Raw genomic sequence first — 20,863 nt, forward strand, 5'->3', positions numbered from 1 at the left:
TAACACTACGGTATATGTAATTGGTGTGTACGATTTTCATTATCATCATCATCATCATCCATGATCAATCCACTGCTGGAAGAAGTTCTCCCCATAAATGCAGAACAGAATTCCACGTATAGTCCGTGCTCATCAGCAAAGCAAGGTCACATTTATCTTCTGAGTGTCAGATTTTACTAAACGGTTGAAGCAAGAGAAATCTAACATGCACGTGAAAGAAGCAACTGTGTTGTGAAGACATTTGGATGAAAGACCTAGGTCAAGTTATTTAACATATATTAAATATTTTTGGTTCTTTCGGTAAAGTCACATACTGTAGATAGAAAATAAAAGAAATATATATAACTTTTTCAATTGTCCTGTAATGCCCCTTCTTTCTTATTCTTCTTCTACTTCTTCAAAAACAGTCAAAATAGAATAATACATTTGGCAAGTAGTATAATGGAAAATATCGTTGCCAAAATAGATTATGCTGTATTTAATTTTGGTTTCAAAAGTTGGCAATATTAGGCCCACTTGTCAGAGTATGAAGCATCGGCAAGTAGGTTGAGTTGGGAATTGCTAAATATTAAGTGCCAAATTTGTAATTTAACCGTAATTGCGAAATTACTGAATGTCAAACTCTGAACGTATTCTGTAATAAAGAAAAGTAGTTGTTTTTTCCAATCACAGATTTGCAAATTCAACCATTAAATTTGACACGCTGGTATTCAGTATTTAGCCTGTATAGTTTGAACGTTGTTATTGCTCACAATCAGTAGATCATAAGTTCAAATCCCTGCCAGGGTCATCTTAGCCCATAATCTCTCTGCACCAGAAGTGTGTAGAGCACCGCCGAGTGAGCCAGCACGACTTTGGGGTACAGTCGAAAGTGGATATGCTGATCGCGTCCTGGACGCTGTCATAGGAAGGTAAACGTTCCACAATGATCCCTGTACTGCCATAGGAGACGAGCACTCTTCAACACTCGGCAGGACGCACGAGAGAGTTTCTGCCCTTCACGTTTTCTCTGTTGTGCCTGCCCAGCGCTCCGCTCTCTTTCGGATTGTTCTATTCGGCAGGATGCCCGACGTTTCGCGCCACGCAGGAAGTTTGTTTTGCTCTCTTGAAGAAGTTCAGTTTCGAGCTTCTTCAGATGGCTCAAGAAAGTTCCCAACACGTGGCGTTAAATGGGGGCACATCATGCCGAACAACACGTGGTACAGCCCGAAGAATCGCAACCAGAGAGGGATGCAGGGACTTTGTTTTTGACATGAACAAAGGCTGGATTGAGGACTGTCTTTAATGTGAACGATAACATTCAGATGCCGCCGACAGGACGTGCCCTACGGCTGCGACGTCTGTCCGTTCGTCCTGCTCATAAATCACTGCCATGATTCTGATTCGTGAGATCCCATTGTAAAATCAGTTGTCTGTTGAATTGTCCGTACTACTATCTTTGGCCACCATTGTTAGTTAAGAACACCATTGTTCGTTAATAAGACTAGTTTGAAATTCTACATTTTTTGAAGACAAAACTCTCCAAATGGCATCCGCTATTTCCACCAAGTTTTAGTATGCACGTCAGAAAGTTGTTTCATGCTACTGTTTCACCAGTACGGTATTCTCTGTGTTCAATATGTCCTTACATGTGTAGTATATAGAACACCACAAATCATGTTTCCGCTTGATGGACTTGCTTGCCATCTTCGTAATGTATTTTTAAATTGCCTGTAATGGGATACAAGGTAGCATCGTTAAAGAGTCGTATCGTAATGCTACACCATATGCTCAAGGACAACATTTACAGAAAATGTTTATTTTTAACTTCATTGGACCCCTTAAAAGACACTTGGGATTTTTGTTTTATTTAATGAAAAAACAAGGCGTGGAGTTAAATGTTCTATATTTTGTTGTTTACGTAACGATGCTTCTGGGGAGTCAAAGTGGACCATGCGCTGTCTTTTGTATCTACCCATAGCCACAACGTTGCATGTTAGAACAAACAGAATCAGAGTATTTATACTAGAGGAATCCGATTATCTATGAAGCTCTTTTTCACATGGTGCAGTAGGATGTTGCACAAGTCGACGGATGGCTCAGAGGCCAGAGCAGTGATTTGGCACCGGGTTGTCGAGAGGTGTGGGTTGACGGTCGCAGCCTGGCCACCGATGACTGCGCACAGAGAGATGTGCACGCGCACGAAGACACGTGCACGCGCACGTGTCCACGTGCGCGGTAGAGGCACGGGTCTAGGTGCGTGGTAGAGGCACGGGTCTGGGTGCGTGGTAGAGGCACGGGTCTGAGTGTGTGGTAGAGGCACGGGTCTGGGTGCGGCTTAAACACGCCCCCTCGTTTTGGACTCCACGTTAGGCCATGATTGCCTGTTAACCGGTGCCGCAGAGTTTGCCAAATCAATAATCCTCGGTGTTTGCTCTGTAAATATTGGACGCTATTGTTTAGAGACGTGCTATTTATTTATTTATTTTCTCCCAGGGAAATGTTCTGTTTCGTGCGCCCGTCCAACTTGTGAAGTTCACGCGGCAGAGCAGACGGCTCCCAGCGGGAGCACCTTGACATTCCGTGATCCTTCTTCATTTGACAGTTGTTCGTCTGCGCTCAATCGCGTGCATTTCCACCGGTTTTGCAATGATCATTTCAGGGTCGTACATTACAAATCCAGAACGACGAAGAGTTGTTATTGTGGATGAAATAAATTTGTTGACTGTTAAAGGGGGTGCAACGGAGGTTAAATTCACTCGATGCAGACCACCAGAAAGGTTCTTGAACGTCCACCCGGGGTTGATTTGATCCACAAGTTAGTTTGGCTGCATGGAAAATAGTCATTCCTGTTGGGCTTGTAGGCAAGCCCCGTGTTAGGGTTGTTATTATTACTTTCACGTCATTTTCACAGAGAAGACAGCCCAAGTCTCGTCGCCATCCAATATTTTTCGCGGAGAATTACATAAGCGAATGCTCTAAAGCTCCCGACATGATTTTATTTTCATCGCTTTTTTTTTGTCTTTTTCCCCCCTAAACTTATTCCAGTTGTGCTCATAGGCGTTGTGACGTGACACGAAGGAATTTACATTTGGAGCTCTCGTACAAAAGAGAGAAGAGTCTTTTCACATTTCCTCAGTTGTTTATTATCCACACTCAGGGTGTTGCGCTACCAGAAGGCAAACGGATATTTGATTTAGCCCTCAGATCTGAGAGAATGCTGAATTATGTCAAAGCCTGATTTAACACGATGAACATATCACATTTTGTTGAACATTCTGAGACCATCAGTCTCGTCCGTACCGAGTGGCTCTTTCAGCATAAACTTTAAAGCCACGTCTGTTCCCCGGCACGGTATGCGTGTCAGCATCAAAATAATATCTTGTCATTAAAGATATTTTTCATCAGACAGCCTAGGACGCATAGCCGTGGTAGGAACCGACTCATTGACGTCATTTATTTTGTGGATTGTGTCTGGCCTTAATTGACTAGGGTGCACATTAACGGGAAGTTATTTCCCATCAGTGTAAAGGGGTGCTTTATTTATGTAAAACATTTTTTAACAGGTAAGGCCCACTGAGCAATTAGCGCTTTTTCACAAATGATAGCTCAATGAAGTGGCTTATATTGTGGAAATGTATACCAGGCAAATACTTTAAACGCATGTCTCTAAATGTGGGGGGATAAACCCAGAGGACCCGGAGAAAAATTTACGCGACCACTGGGAGAACAGGGTCGGGATCGAACCTACGACTTCCTGTATACCAGGCGAGGTAGTTAACATCTCGCCACTCGTGGCACCCTTTATGAATTGAAACAGTGGTTGTGGGTCTAATTCCGCAGTAGGGCAGAGTGTGGGAGAGAATCTTGACAGAGTGGTGAGATCCCTAAGCTTAACTTAAAAGTGTTCTCACATCCGTGATGCGAGTTTAACAAATCTTATTTAGCAGGATCCTGTCCATGCTTTTTTATTCTCTGCGTTTTATAGAAAAAAAAAGTGTCGACTGATGTCTCATCCTCAGTAAAGTCTCTACTTCCACAAATGTATCTTCACATTAGCCACAGGAATAAACAATTTCAAGATGTAATCCTTCAACAGCAGCATTAATTCTAATCGCAATAACTTTATAATCACAATAACGTTATAATTGGAGTATAATGACTCGCCTGCCATGCCATGCAATGCATAGTCGTGATTTAAGTTCTTTATTTATCATTGTGATAACAATTGTGGAATTGTAGTTGTTGCTGTGCGTGCACATGAGCCAGACGAAAGAAGAAGTTCGTGATGAAAGTACTTGAGCTCCGTCGCATTGCGGGGGTCACGTGAACGCGTGACGACGCCGGGTACGGTGTGCGGGTGCGGCTTGCCTTTTGGAGCATCTCATAATGCGGGGAATGTGGCATGTGTTACGTTTTCCTATTTGTGACAACGTCGGTGAGACCGTTTTAAACTGCCGAGAACTTTTTTTGAGCGAGAGCCGTTTCCATTGAAAGGGCCTCAACTTTGAGCCAGGGGCATGTGGGGGCCCTTGGGCTCACACGGGGCAAAGTGGCACCGGTGTCTGGGCCACAGCGACGCTGAGTTGGCCTCGTTTATAAACCACAAGTCCTGCTCTGATGCACACCCGTTAGCGAGCAGTTGGCGATCAATGCACAAGGCCAGTCCTGTACACTTGTAAATAGTGACACATCGCACCGAGGGCGCTGAGTTTTGTGTAATTTACGTGAGAATGTTAAGGTATTTTCAGTGACATACTTCAGCATTTCTCCTCCCCATACAGCATCAACATTCAGCGAGTCAATCATCGGTGTTCTTATATAGAGATTGTATTTGTTTCTGCAGGAGGGGGCCGGTGAGCTGCTAGACTCTTTCATTAGCGTACAGATGTTACACAGTACAGATGGGAGTGACAATCGTGGTTTCGTCGGTTGTACACGTTACAGGAATAGGAAACCCGTTGAAAACATAAAACAAAAACACGACTACATTCCTTCTACGAACGAAAATAAAGGGTGGAAAAAAAAATCTGTAATTTACCAAAGCAAACACAATCAGAAACCAGGGACTTGAAGTGTGATCCAAAGAGACTGGAGGTCGTGCTTTTCTGCCGATTATGTATGACAGCTACATACGGTTTGTGTTTACATACATTTATTATTAAAACAACGACATTTACCATTTATATCGTGACATTCTAGGGAAGTACAAGGAGCACTGTAAAGCAAGAGTCTCGTGGCACACCGGGGGACGACTCGCAAGGGGCACAGCACAAACTCACCCACGGCAGGTCTCCCTTGGGGGAATATTGGCACAAAAGCGCTCCTCAGCAACGTAAACACGTACATCGTCTTTTGTATATATCACTCTAGATACACACATTGCACATTCGTCTCCCTGCAACCTGAGTCATGTGTACATAAGTTGAAGAACTGATTTATAAAATGTATTTTGGTGTAGGAATTGATAACCAATGGAAACAATGTTTCTGTGAATGTTCCAATCTTTACCAAAGAACCCCATCACGTTCAGCTTTTGCAAAACTGAAAGGTGTTCATTCTTGTTGTGTACATATGGACGAGGGCAAAGCACAGGTAAACAAACAACACATTGGACACTCAGTGGTGAATGAGCCGTGACCATCACAACACCTGGAGGGTTGCGTGATATGACGATTCCATGACGCATCATACGATAATAGGTGCATCGTAATCATGTCGCTATACCGTGATTTTCGTTTCTCTAAAATATTTTATTTCCCGACAAAATATTTACGAAATTGATGAACTTTGAAGACATTTTTTTAACCATACTGGAAGTACAGCAGAGTGCAAACACAATAGGGTTGTGAACTACAACTTGTCTCGTGATGGGAACGCGCTATTGAGACACGTGGTCACGGCGCGACACGTGATATCGCGTCCGCCCTGCGCACTTGACGCCCTCTCGTATTCAAGGGCGGCTGCGAGCACTCAGGAGACAACGACTCGCAAGCCGCCAAACAACGTCCCACCGTTCCCTCCGTATCGAACCCACGCAAGTGCCTTTCAGAACCTCGAACCACCTATCAAGGCAGGACAGATGTCATGTTGCCTGCAACGTGTGAACACAACGTACATCGTACCGGCAGGACAGATGTCATGTTGCCTGCAACGTGTGAACACAACGTACATCGTACCGGCAGGACAGATGTCATGTTGCCTGCAACGTGTGAACACAACGCACATCGTACCGGCAGGACAGATGTCATGTTGCCTGCAACGTGTGAACACAACGTACATCGTACCGCAGTGCGTGAAGCGTCTCGCCTCGGTACCTTTGGATGCAAATGGGATGTCTACAACTTTGACACAACAGAGGCAAGTTTTGAAAGTGTATATTAACGAGCTAACTATATCACAAGGAAAAAGTCTAACAACAGTATTAAACATTGGTCACGTGCGATTATAATTGTTATTAACCAAATCGCCAAAAGAAGACTTTAGTACGTGTCCAGGTTTTCGAGTGAAAGGATAAGACCAACAATCCGATGTTGGTAAAAACGAATTCGGAAAGGTGTCTACAGTATTCGATCCTGTAGGTTTTACGTCAGGAGTGAGAGGAAATTGAATACAATGCTCTATAGATATTCTGAGCCCTAACCTGGCAATGTAGAGGCGGTTAGAGCAACACTTGCACCAGGAGCAGCGCTGCCAGAGGCTCGATGCAATTTGGGATTTGCCTTTGACTTGCAGCGCGGCAAGCCAAACATACCTCAAAAATCACAACTCTGCCTAATAATTGTACCACAACATCAATCATTCATTAGCAGCGGGTGGAATTTAAAATTCCAAGATCAACACGAGCGGTGGTAAAGCACACACGGGCTGCGGCACGTGCGCGTGTCCGGGTGCTCCGTGTGTCGGGGTGCTCCGCGTGTCCGGGTGCAGCGTGTGTCGGGGTGCAACACGTGTCGGAGTGCTCCGTGTATCGGGGTGCAACACGTGTCGGGGTGCAATGCGTGTCGGGGTCAACGCGTGTCGGTGTGCAGCGTGTCGGGGTCAACGCGTGTCGGGGTCAACGCTTGTCGGGGTCAACGCTTGTCGGTGTGCAGCGTGTCGGGGTCAACGCGTGTCGGGGTCAACGCGTGTCGGTGTGCAGCGTGTCGGGGTCAACGCGTGTCCGGGTGCTCCGTGTGTCGGTGTGCAGCGTGTCGGGGTTAACGCGTGTCGGGTGCAACACGCGCGCCATCGGGATGCGTGTGGGGGTGTTTGGGGAATGGAGCGTTGGCGTAGCGGTTAGCGCCGTGCTGCGCTACGAACTCTGCCACCCGAGTTTGATTCCCGTTCACGGCCAACACAAGTGACGATTAATCAGAACTGGTCCTGGGCCTCCCCTAGGTCTACTCAGCATAAATTAGTATCTGGTGCGGTGTGTAATCATCGCCACTAGAGAGACAAAGGTGGCCGGGCGTGGTGCTGGCCACCCACGCCCTCGTGCGCCGTGCCGGCCTTCACAGGTGCTGCTCGCTAACAGCACTCGCCCCTGCAGTCTGTTGATTGACTGGGACACAGACTGAGGTCCCGCGAGGTGTTTGCAGCGTCAGCAATGGGGGGCACCAAGGCCACCAGCAGTGGCCCGAGGATGCACCACCAAGCCCATGTCGCGGTGTCATTGCGCTCTTATAAGCAGGGTGGCTGCGATGTGATTTCACACGATGCTATACACGATTAAATATCACGGCAAATATGTTTACATCACTTTCCCTTACTTTTGTATTTGTGTTTCACATTTTTATCGTTGACTTTTTTTGCTTTGAGGCGCTTGGAGTATGAACTAAGATTGCTTAAAAGTCAACCGGCTGCAGTTCGCTCATTATACGCCTACAATGAGTCTTGGAACTTTACAATATTACGTTTATAGTCGCATTCTGTCAAATAATCATGACATTATTTAATTGTAATGCTGTCACTTTCTCCGACAAAGCACTAGTTTAAAAATATATTTTTAGAACCCCAATTATCGATGTATAGTGAACTTTAATTGTTATTTCACAAATATTTGGTCAGGAGGGTATATTTAATCAAGGATAATCACGATATGACAATGTTTAGCAAAATGGTAGATTCGACAAGTGGAACTTCTGTCGTGCAATATCTATTGTCGTGTCGCATATCACTGAGACCCTATGAATGAGCAGAGACGTCTCCTTTATATATCTGTCGAAAGATATAGAGATACATTGTCTGCCTTTATATGTTCTTACTAAGATGGTGCTTGATAGCAATTTTTGCACTCAGTCTATTCAATGCGATGTTTGTGTGGGCTCACGTGTCTGTACGTGCGCGCACCTGTGCGTGTCACTGTGTGCGTCTGTGCGTGTCCATGCGGGTGTCTGTGTGCGGCGCGCGTGTCTCTTGCAGGGAGACGAAGCTGCCTTCCAGACGTATTACCGGCAGCAGCGCCGAGAGCAAGTGCAGCTCGTGAGCCAGCCTCCCTGCAGCTCGGTGAGGCGTCGACGCCGACGCGTTCACACAACGAGCCGTGTTGTCGAAATAGGCCATCGTCGCAAGTGGCGTTAGTGAGCGCCTGTTAAGACCGGCGCGGTGCAGAAGGTGGTGTGGCCAGCACCCTGCCCGGCCAGCTTAGTCTCACCCGTGCTGATGCTTTACACGTTGCACCAGCTACTCATTTGAGGTAAAGTTGACCTCAGACAGACCCAGGACCAATTCAGATATGAATTGTCACTTGATGTTAGCCGTGGCTGGGAATCGAACTCGGGTCGTCAGTTTCGTAGTGCAGTGCCCCAGCACTCCCCACCCTAACCAACATTTTCCACCACACTGCACGACCATGACATGTATCAAGGCCACACTTTCACTATTTTAAAGGTCGTGATTGGATTTTCGTGTTTATATGTAAACACCCGTTGGTTGTTATGCTTGCTTAGTAGTTGTGCCGTTTTTCTATAATACTGTGCAGACTCAATCATTCTCTCACCTTTAAATATTTGCTGGAAGGCCATGCATTCCCTTCGGTGAACAGGGTGCAAGATTAATCTCAGGCTTTACTGACAAATCATTATTTGCAGCCCTCTGCAGACCTATGTTTTTCATTGAAGTTTGCAAGCAACATATTTTTGATGCTTGAAACAGTTTAGCACTTTATGGCGGTTAGAAAAGCATGCGATGAATAAGCAATGCCAATAAAATGTAAAACCTTCTGTAAAACGTGCTGCTGTTATGGATTATATTTAGTCAATTTGATATAAAACATTTGTGTGGTACAATTTAGCATGAGTTCTGTTTCTGGTGTAGAGTACATTCCGCATTTATTTCATTTTCATGGCAGAGTGCCAAGTTGACTTCGCATTGAGCATAGGCACACATGGCCCTACCCATGCAACTCACACACACACATTTTCACAAAACACACACTTCATATAAAAACACACCGCTACCCTGTTGCCTGCTCCTGAGTTTGAAGCTACACGTTCTGTTAGAATTGCTACAAAAGATCAGGATGTTTACACAATCTATGCTATTTTATGATCCTAATCATAACTGTCGAAAGTCCTTGAAAATCCCTCTGTATACATTAAAACTCCACATTCTAAGACAGGTTTCAAGCGTGTTTTTGCTGCTCCTGAATGTAATGTAGTGCGTAGAAAACCACGTGTATCCACATAATTAAAATTGTAGATGTTAGATGCATTAATCGGTAAGATAAAGATTACTGCTGTTTTTTGCTAATAATGAAAAGCAGTGCAATTTAATGAAGTATTGTTTTCCCAAGACTGTAAATCTATAGAGTGAACTTCAAACAATGGTGCCAATTAACGTTTGTAAAGTGTGTATGTTTTGTTGTTGTTGTTGTGCAGACACAAACTTTGGACAGCTACAGGAAATACTTCAACCAGATTGTCGGGTGGGTGTTCAGTGCACCTACATCCACGCTCAACGCACAGGACAAATCGGCACAAGCGCAGTGCATTGTGGGAGTGGGGCAAACCACCTCAGAGGGTACATCAGCCCCATGTCTCTGGGGGTTTGTGTGTATGGATCAGAGGGCTGGACGCTAAGCAGCTCAAACAACAGTTTGTTGGCATTTGGGCGGAGTTGCAGTTCCTCGGAGCCCCGAGTACCTCCTCAGTAGCCTGCAGTCCGCCCACCGCCGGCTGCCAGGGCACTCGCTCTCACTCCCCTTCGGGACCATTTCTCTCTCTCACAGCTGCGCTCATCACGTCCCTGCACTGGCTTACAGTTCCGACCCACGTTGAGTTTTAGGATTCTCCGACCGGTGTTCAAGGCTTTCAATGGGCTCGCACCACCATACGTGCAGCAGCTGCTTCAGTCACGCACTCCACCTTGACCTCTGAGATCCGCGGGCCGTGCCCCCTACTACTCGGCGTGAGCACGGCGCCGGGGTGGCCACGGGGCTGCTGTCTGCACGCTGCCCAGGCTTCGGAGTTCCCATGACGGTCGGGAACTCGCAGGAGATGGAGACTTTTAGATCCCGGCTGAAAACCCCACCACCTGTCTGACGCGGCGGCCTCCTATCTCTCTGGTCCTCAACCTGGTCTCTTTAGTTTTTCTCTCCCCAGTTCCTATCACTCATTCCTTCCTTCTTTACCTGCATGGCGCTCCGAGATACATTGTTTAAGGCGCCTTATACATCCATATTCTTCTTAGGTGTCTGAAACAGATTCTGGGAACTTCAAGGCAAGATAGGATAAGCGATGCATAACACCGAGAAGAGGACAGTGGTAGGTTAGTGTTGCGGACGTGATGAGGTAGGGTGGGGGGGACACGTACGCAGGATGGAGAAGGGCCAGTTACGGAGACAGGCGTGAGAATGGTTCGCACGAGTCCAGCAAGCAAGGGGAAGACCTGGGAGCAGGAGGTGAGACACTTTCAAGGCGGTGGTCTCTGTGGGCAATAAACTGCGTATGTTGACAGGCACGTGCTTATCATAACATTGTCATGCCGACAACAACACTGGTCTACAATTGGCAACACAGGCTTTATTATGACAAGTCGCCATTTCGAAGTGAATCCGTTCACATCGTAACAACACAGACCTGCTCGCAAAGCCACTGAGTTATGCAGACCCAGGTTTGACTCTGGGCCGTTCTATAAAGAGCCCAATAAATACTGTTCACTTAAAAACGACAGATAAGCTATCCCCGTGGATTTCTGAGTGCACATGGACCCACTGTGTGTTGCCCATCTAGGCCGTGGAAGCTCTTTCCAACGAGCTTGCCAAGGTGGTTAAACAGACGGCACGGCACACGTTCAAGCTGTTCTGTGCGCGGCCTGTGAGCGCTGCGCTGTGAACCCGTGTGCACTAAAGTACATAAGCAAAATCCTCATTTTGAGACTCGGTGAGGCTTTTTTCTATTTTAAAGTACAGATAAAATAAATAAAAGATTCGCAATCATAAAACCGCTGTTAAAAACAGTGTTTTTCCATGAACACTGCGAGCTGGTTTCCCATAGTATTGCGACTCTCGAATTATCTCTGTGAGCCTCATACATTACCAGTTCACCATAATTATCCTCTAGGTGCCTTGAGCTGGGTCTCAGAGCCACAGACATTAAAGATGAGTCCTAAAATCCTGAATAGTACTTTAGTCTGGCTCTCTAAGCCTCGGCCATTAACAATGAATTCTAAAAGTGCCTTATCATGGCTCTTTAAACACGATTGTGTTACTCGAGGTTTATAGATATATGTGACTCATATACAAGTTGTGCTCTCGTTTATTTAAAAAGATGAAACAAATAAAAAAGTGGTAGTGTCACAGAAGGGCACATGCCATTGTCTTTCTGAAAACGGATTCAGCTTATTAACGTAGATGGTTTAAACAACATTAGGCTCATTGTCTGATTTACCACTTACAAGGCCGTGGTGGGGCCAGGTTAAGGATGTTGGATGTCATGCTACGTATGGAGATATACAGTATTATACTGTGCACTGGCAGGTTGTGGTTACCTCACAGTTCTCTCCATGGAGAGGTGAGAAGACGGTGAAAATGAAGGGAGAACGTCAGCTCAGAGAGATATTTTCTATTCACCAAACGTTGCCTCAGAGTGCAGGCGTTTCATACCCATGTGTTCACAGCTCATGGGCGGTCTGGCATCAAAGGTCGTGCGAGAATTATTCATCGCAGAAGCAATGCGTGGGAAGAATTTTTTTCCTAAACGTGAAAATCATGATGCATATAGCTGCCAACATTACCCGATGAGAATGTGGGTTAACACCCATGTGGGAGACAGCACGCTCCAAAGAGAGAGAAATGCTTTGCACCTGGCCTGCTGGGTTTACCACGGCTGCTATTGTGTTGTAGCGCTGGTGCCTGCTATTAATTCTCACGCTCTCCATCTCGTAAGAAGGCGTTGCCCCAGTTCTGTCATTAAAAGTTGGCAGGTATATTTGTCCGTGATTTTTTGTTCTCCCTACTTTTATTTTCGTTTTTTTTCAACCATCAGTTATATCCCCATTGCATGAACGCGTATTGCAAGAATCCTCCATTTTGGTTGCCCCTAAAAAGACACAACAAACATGGCCGCCAACTTAGGGAACAACCCCAAAGCAACACGACAGACCTGCTGTCCCCTTCAAGGATCTTACTGACACTCTCCTCACGTGTTCATTTATTGCCTCCGACCATGAATAACCATCCACACCTGAGCTTGGCCGAATTAAACGCATAAAGGTTTTTGATGGTGCATTTTTATGTTGCTCACGAGAATGGGAAACGAAAACACACTTCATAGTAATACTCAGGAGTGCCATTATAGTACTCCGGTTAGCTTTAAATTTGTGTAAGATACCCCAGGACACATATAAGACATACCGATAATGTATTTTGCATTGCATGTTTAAGAGTTGCATTCCATTTTAAACACTTGGGGAGAGGCTAATCTTCCTTGTTTTCATGAACAGAATCTTTTAATTGTCTCTACTCTGTCCTAGAGTCATAGCTGAGCCAGTATACCTAAATTACTTCCTAAGCAGGTTGGTCAAGAACTAGATTGTAGTATGCAAGCCACTATTGGCAACTGCAATGTACAATGGTTTAGCTGAATCATCAGAATCTGGATCTTTATTTATCCTGGAGGAGTTTCAGCTGAACGCTAACTCGGAGATCAATGTTCGCGATGAAATTTGTCCAATAGAAACGACATTTCACTTTGACACTGCATCAAGCATCCTCCGGCTCACGCTAGCGGCAATGCGTTTGCTGTGCTGTGCGTGTGGACGCGGGACCGAGCAGGTTCTTCGTGGTGGAGGAGCGAGTGCTGTGCAGCACGCGGGGACTGCTGGAGCGGCTGCACCTTCTCGAGCTCTGGGACTCGGCCCTGACCCGCGTGCTCGCAGCGGTCCGCACGCTCGCTGTACGTGCGCACGGCGCCCCGCCGCCGCTCACTACCCCACGTGTCTCGCGATCCCCGCTACACAATGCTGTCGCTCGTTTCAAAGAGATGCTCACGCGAATGTACGCAGGTTAAACGTCGTCATTGGAACCCATTAGCACGGTTGGCGACGTACGGTACGATGCGAAAGAAGTTCAACACGTGTGTATGTGTGGTGAACTTCTTTTGCACCGTATGTAGCCAACCGTGCTAAGCGGAGGCGCGGGGGAAGGACAACGAACTTAACACAAATAGCAGTTTTAAAGATTTGAGTTAAAATTTATATTTAAAAGTGCATCATGCATACAGAACAAGTTTGATAGGGATGTGATGAATTCCCAAGTCCCGTGCAATAATGACCTGATGCGTGCCATTTAAAATGATAAACGTCTCCATTACACCATAAAGAGAAATGAGTCTGCGTGCATGCAAACAAATCTGAAATGCGTTCAACAGATGTTTAATCTTGAGATCTGGATGGCCGACCAAAATGGAGTCATCTGCCACAGAATCCCACCCAGCCTCTGTGAAATCAGTCGAGACTGCCTGAGTGTGTGAGAATGGGAGGGTGTAAAATGTCCCGACGAGCTTGTTTCAGCGCGTTTCACTTCTGTGGCCACCTTAGCAGTGTAACACGAAACACTCGTGAGCTCACAAGTCATCATGAAATCTGCTTCCCACAACAAACCAGCACTTCGCTCAGAAAGAGAACATGCAATGCTCTTTGCACGTATTTCATCATCATGCTCGATATGCACCGAAGAATATGGCATGCGTGCGTGTACACAGCCTCTTGTCCGTATGGGTACGGCACGTGGAAGTGTGAATATTGACTTACTTGTGCTCTCTCAGCAGACTTGCTGCAGTGAGCCGGAGCTGGTGCGAGGCCTTAAGGAGCTCCTCGTCTCTTTTGCTGACACCATGCAGGCGAGCCGTCGCCCCGCAGCGCCAGCCCTGGCTTTGGGAGAGATCTGGCGCCTCCCGCTTGCCCAGCGACACGAGTCGCTAACTTGCCTTCGTCTCACCTCTTCAACGCTCACTGAAAATCACAACTTTTTATTTCCCCCCCAAAACCCAAACCCATATTTTACTTCCGTTCCTAATGTTTACGTACGAGGGCTACCCTAAATGTAATACCTCCTATTTTTCTCGATAACCGTTTATTCAACTGACATTCGCTCGTAGGAATATATTTGCATTATTTTAATCGTACCATCGTGAAATCAGGATGAGAGCAATTCTGTCTCGATAATATAACTTCATCAGAATATCATAAAAGCCCAAACCATAGTCACGAACACCATCCTGTAGAGCGGTGTCGTGTTAAAAATTCTGCAAATGTAAGCCGCCCCTTCACGGAGCCGGGAGTGCATTTCAGTTGGTAACCGAGTGTTGTGTTTTGCTGATTGCAAATTGTCGATGATGGCATTAAGTTCTTAGACGGCCTTTGTGCGCTGTAGTTACCGATCTAAAGTTGTGGTTGCTCCACGCTTGCTGTGTTTGCAGTGTGTTGCTGAATGGGCAGTGAATCAGAATCCCTGTTTATCCTGGAGGAATCTGATGAGCTATGAAGCTCTTTTTCACAGATGTCCAGTGGGTGACGGGGTTCAGAAAGTGACATCACCAAATTAATACAATAAAGGATACTAGAGTAAGATGTTAAGCAAGTCACAAAACAAATATATACATATTAACGTAAATGAAGCGTGGACGTACAAACTGCACTCGTACATAAATTCCAAGTGCAAGCTTGGGCCAGGCAGCACAACAACAACGATAGTGTAAGAGCACACCAAGACATCCCAGTGCCAGGACTCCATGGCAGTGGTTGTGTTGCAGGGTCTCGGAGTCCCCGTGCAGCAGCTGCTGTTGCTGCTGCACGACTTCCGGGCGCAGTACGGCGAGGCTCTGCACGCCAAGTGGGCGGCCGCCTTCCAGTGAGTGTGGCCTCGCGCGATGCATCTGGTGGAGTGAATAGCAAGGTTATGAACTATATCCCAAGTTAAAACTATGTAAACTATAAACTTTTTTTTACCAGGCAAGGCCCACTGAGCTATGTAGCTCTCAATTCTTGACTTAAAGCTTTCGTGACTGCAGGAATTAATATTCTTTGGGTCTTTCGGTAAAGTTACGTAGATTGGTTTCTTTGAATATGTAGCTCTCTTTTCAGAAGCGACCTGGCCACAAATGATAGCTTAACAAAGTGGCTTATCACGTGTTAATGTACAGCAGGCGAATACTCTAAATGTGTGTTGATTCTAAATGTAGAGGAAAAAACAGGAGGACCCGCAAACTCTGAATCTACAGCAGCAGCAGGTATCAGGGTCGGGATCAACCACGACCTCCTGTATACCAGGCGAGGTAGTAAACATCTCGCCACCGCAGCACCCCAGTTTGAAATGAACATCACGGCTCCGTGTGAGGCTGCAGGAATTCCCGCTTCTGCTGTTGCGTCGTCTCGACCTCGCTGCGCTCAGTGACGGCACCGCAGGTCGCAGCACTTGTCTCTCTCTCTCTGCTTCTTCACTCGCGTCGCTCAACTTGGGAATTCGCCCCCACCCCCCATCGCCGTCTCTTTTCTCCAAGCTCTTCTAACAGCCTTGCTCAATTCAAGCGACCTGTCGCCTCGTATCGATTACAACTTGCGATGGTGCTGTCTGTTGATGGCCCATTGAGGTTTTTTAGCCTTTGGGCCCTCGCTCAGCAAGTGTGTTCAAAACAAAATATGTCCAAGAATATGTTTCAGCGCTCGGGCTGACACGCGAACAGGCCAGCAGCTGAGACTGGTGGTTCGGTGAGGTTCTCCCACATTGCTCACTGCGCTCACTGTGCCTCTGTCGCCTGTAAGGAACATTCTGGATGGTGACTCGTACAGCCCCGTGAACCTGGCCTCGGAAGAAGAGTGCGCACGTCTGGCCATCGCCTTCCCACTCTCCAGCATCCCCACAGTGAGCAGCCTGTGGGCACACACACACACGCGAACACGAGCACACACATACACACGCGAACACGAGCACACACACACACGCGAACATGAGCACACACACACACGCGAACACGAGCACACACACACACACGCGAACACGAGCACACACACACACGCGAACATGAGCACACACACACACGCGAACACGAGCACACACACACACACACACGCGAACACGAGCACACACACACACGTGAACACGAGCACACACGCGAACACAAGCACACACACGCGAACACGAGCACACACACGCGAACACGAGCACACACACACACGTGTGAACACACATACAACAACAGTCGCCATTTGCCACTTAGTGATGGTGATGTCTTCGTTTGTTGCTGCAGACTTTTCAGCATTGAGCATTGGTGACTGTTGTGGGATTAAACACGTCTACATTATCGATCTCGACATCACTGCTGCCTCTAGCTCACATTTATTTTGATGGCTACCAAAGATAGGAGTACCACAATGCATTACTTCAGGAAATGCGGATGGTTTCTGCACAAACCATAAGAAAGTTTGTTCCCATGGATCGTTGGCAGGAGGTCATGGGTCAGATCCGGGTGTTATGGGTTATCAACCATGGAGAGGTCACGCTAGTGAGACTTGCTTTCTCATAGGATTCCTGCATAGATATGAATATCTCATTCTCACTTCCCTTCATTCATTCATTGCTTTTGTTTCTTGATGATGTGTGACGTGTCCATCTGCTTTTACCTCCTATTGAGAACATCAGGAAGCTGACAGTATAACAATGAGAGGGTACCCAAGCATCTAATATATATTCGTGTTTCTAAGTTACGAAGCAAATGTAAAGTGGCGAAAACATTGCCACCACACCTCACCGTCTCATCCTTCCTCTAGATCACACGGCAGCTTCGTGGTTCACAATCAACGCCTCCGGTGTGCTCTTGGGGCATGCAGGTTCACATCTCGGCAGTCGAGGTCTTGGCGACTCACCTCTGAGCGCCTCTCCAATGCCGTTTCTGTAACCTGAGCTTTGCCATGGCACGGTCACGTCCCACCCATCGCAACCTCTTCTTGTTGATTATGTCCACAGTGTTTTGCTTCCACGCTCTATTCCAAAGTTCCACCAAGTTGCTTACCCTCGTCTGGCAACGTTATGCCAACACATTCCACATTCCCCCTTGACTCAAAGGCTTATTTTCCACTTCTAATAATAATCTACTCTATTTATCCACAAAAATCGTACTTAATTTCGTGAATTTGGCCATTGCCGTGGAAATGTGGAATTTCCATCACTGGCTCGAGGCCACCAATGGAGATCCCTCCTTTGAAACGGAAAACACTTTGACTTTTGATCCAAATTTAACTACCAAATATCTAAAGTGCTTTGCTACCATACCTTAGCTTCTTACTGACATATGCGATGAAGATCATTTTCTTTAGGATGATTCGGCAAAACACAACTGTCGTCGTGCGGTGTGTATTTAGCAGGCAAGGCGGTGTGGGTCAGCAAGAGAGCAGTGTTCAAGCCCCTTCGATGTTCTCCCATAACACCCGACAGGGGTAACCTGGCTGCTTTCCTTCTCTGTTGTCATCTCGCGCCCCTCCCAAGTCTCGGAACGTGACCTCTGCGTGAACGCCTGAGCTGTCGCATCCTGCCACCCCCCCTTCACACATTACCGCTCACCCCCCGCCACCTCAACGCCGCTTGTCCCCTGTGACCTTTGCTCGTCCCGCGCGGTGACGCAGGCGTCCAGGGCATGCGGAGAGCGCTCCCTTTGAAGAGAGGGCCACTCCGAACGTCACCGGCGCGTCTGATCGCGGCGCGCGCACTCTCTCTGGCCCTCTTCGCTCGCTCACTCGCTCCCAGAGATGGGACGCGTGAACGCGCGCACGCACGCACGCACATGTATTGCGTGTGCTTTGTCACATGTACGTACGTATTAGTTTAAAGTCCAGTGTGCTGGCGTCTTTGACACGGTGCCTCCACTGTATATTTTTCTTATATTTGACCACACAAAATGTTTTAATCGCAGTTCAGCTGTATTCATTGACACCATACAATTGAATTCAAGTCTGCTCGTTTAGACAACATCAACATTCCTCTTTAATATGAGGCATGGGACAGGGGGATGCGTACACTACTGTAAAGGAGTGGAAGACGTTTGTGTAAAAAAGGAAACTAGTTTTAATAAACATGCACAATTGTTTGCTCAATAGATTAGAAACACTACCCCTCGCACACACACGCACACACACGCACACACACACGCACGTGCAAATGTTCACGTACACAGGTCTGGGGAGCGATATTACAGTGGTTAGCGCGTCGCACTACAAACCTGGCGACCCAAGTTCAATTCCTGCTCACGGCCAACACCAGTGACGAATATCTGAACCGGTCCTGGGACTCCCCTAGGTCGACACAGCCTCAAATGGGTACCTTGTGCAGTGTGTAAACATCGCCACTGGGGGAGACAAAGGCGGCCGGGTGTATGTTGGCCACCCACCCCCTCGTGTGCCGTGCCGGGCTTCGTAGGTGCTCGCTAACAGCACTTGGCTCAACAGTCTGTGAAGGCTACACGGGGGATCTTTGTCTGTATGTTTGGTGCAGCACAATCAATGTTCACTCCTGGGGTGGCCGCTGTCTACACTGGAGCCTGTTCCGCTCCCCGCACAGTCTGCGGCTCGCCTTCATCTGTGCGTCGCACACTCACAGCCGTACGTGCCCTCGCACACTAGCACACACACGAGTGGCAACGCTGGTCGTGTTTTGTGCAGAGCTGCAGATTTACACGCTGGAAAGTAACTTAATTATTTGAAATGTCTAATAGTTTGGGATATGAGGATGTCATTTCTGGTACATTGTGGGGAAAAACAGTGGTTGTGGCTGCAAACGGGCCACCAATGGTAATGAGCACCGACATATCTTTGAGCATGGGAGCAACGATTTTTAAAGATCAAAATACTCTGATGGCACAAATGCCAGGATTGTTTAAACGTTTACGTCGTACAAGGGATTACACTCTATCGGTAACCAAGTCTCAAAACCTTTATTTTCCAGTCATTTTGAGAAAGGCGATATATATTCAGTTACGAGGCTTGCAAAAGGTTGCTGCTTGGACCACCAGGGAATGAACGTGGGGCCTTTGTTTGGCTCTCTGTGCCTTTTACTGATCAATGTAGAGTAGAAAGAGTTGTTTATCTGAATGAAAATTCACAGTGTATGCCAGTTCCAGAGATGAGGCAAAACTAATGGGATTGTTGGAGATAAAGGTGAATATACCGGTCAACTCCTGGCTGTGCTTATCTTCATCATAGCAGCTCAGAAGGAGATGATTATGAAACTTTACCCATTGCTGCACAAAGCCCCTGTGTTTACTTTGATTCCGAACGGGACGCCGGCATTTTATTCAGGCTGACGTTGCTCGCAAAACGCTTTTGAGAACACCTCTAATTGGGTTCCACTGGTTTCATGGCAAGCGGTGTGGGCGTTTGCATGGCTTCAATCCCTCCTCGAACCCTGGAACTCAAAAAGTCTCCCGCATGCGATGGGAAGTGTCCCGGTGGTCTCCAGCTGGAACGGGAGGCGGGAGCAGCTGTGACAACATCTGGGGAGACCCCGCTTACCAGCAGCCTGCCAGAAGTCTTCACCCCGATCCAGCATCACTGGCAGGGCCACGGCAATATCACTTTTTCACGTTACAGTACGATTACTAGAACACGAGTTTCCCTCAACTTAGTAATTATATCTTGACTTCATTATATGTTGACTTAAAGCTTTTGTGACTGCAGGAATTCATATTCTTTGGGTCTTTCGGTAAATTATAGCCACGTTATTCACGTCGTGATTTTGTACTTCGCTGTGCTTCAAGTACGAGTAGAGATTGCTTAGAAGTTATCCAACTGCAGCTCGCTCCACATCATCCTGCCACATATGTGTCTACTCATCATCGCTTTACAATCCGTGACGCTTTTGTAGCGCACATGCTGTCACGAACAATGACGCCATATCACCACCGTGTCATCAATTTATCCGGGAAATATTTTACGAAGCACTCAATTAACGGATAACAGGATTTATTTTTACTTTTTTTATTCAGGTAGGTCGTGTGTGGTATAATATAATGAATATATACAGAATTATATGCATGTATTTTTAGACCAATGATTGATGCACGTGTATGTGTCTAAGCATCAGCACGCGCAGTATGTTCAGCAGAGGGTTGCAATAACTCGGAGTGAAGTGACTGGGCAAGCTCACGGGGCTGATGCTGTGGCCAGGTCCGAGCGCTGATCCAGCAGTGTTGAGAATGTGTGTGAGAATTCCAATTACTGCACGAAAACAAACATTGGAAAATGCTGGTCTTGAGCTTTAATCAAGTCCAGCTTCTATGGCTATGAGCACTCGTTGTGTAAGACAGACCAAAGGGATTAGGGAAACAGAGACCGACGAAGGAAATCAGGTGCAGATCGCTCATGCGAGTCGCGGGTTGCTATACAACGCGCGTGGCGCTTTTGTCAGCGGGGAGTT

At 46.9% G+C, this 20,863-nt stretch overlaps 1 protein-coding gene across 5 annotated transcripts in view; it reads left to right on the forward strand.

The window, feature by feature from the left end:
* The window catches only part of LOC133343265 (exocyst complex component 6B-like), a 97,756-nt gene that overhangs the window by 50,713 nt on the left and 26,180 nt on the right, over positions 1–20,863 (forward strand). For 4 of the 5 annotated variants that reach the window (XR_009755230.1, XR_009755232.1, XM_061552717.1 and 1 more), the window contains 6 exons: positions 8,383–8,466; positions 9,840–9,886; positions 13,235–13,355; positions 14,226–14,300; positions 15,213–15,310; positions 16,222–16,321. Coding sequence is in view for 2 of the 5 variants with exons in the window: in XM_061552717.1 (XP_061408701.1) it covers positions 8,383–8,466; positions 9,840–9,886; positions 13,235–13,355; positions 14,226–14,300; positions 15,213–15,310; positions 16,222–16,321 (525 nt within the window). In the remaining 3 variants the exon portion in view is untranslated. The remainder of the gene's footprint in view (positions 1–8,382; positions 8,467–9,839; positions 9,887–13,234; positions 13,356–14,225; positions 14,301–15,212; positions 15,311–16,221; positions 16,322–20,863) is intronic. The other variant, XR_009755231.1, reaches the window with a different exon arrangement.

This window comes from Lethenteron reissneri, chromosome 17 (genome assembly GCF_015708825.2).
Source record: "Lethenteron reissneri isolate LAM-NWPU_2019-01 chromosome 17, ASM1570882v1, whole genome shotgun sequence".
Taxonomy (NCBI): Eukaryota; Metazoa; Chordata; class Hyperoartia; order Petromyzontiformes; family Petromyzontidae; genus Lethenteron; species Lethenteron reissneri.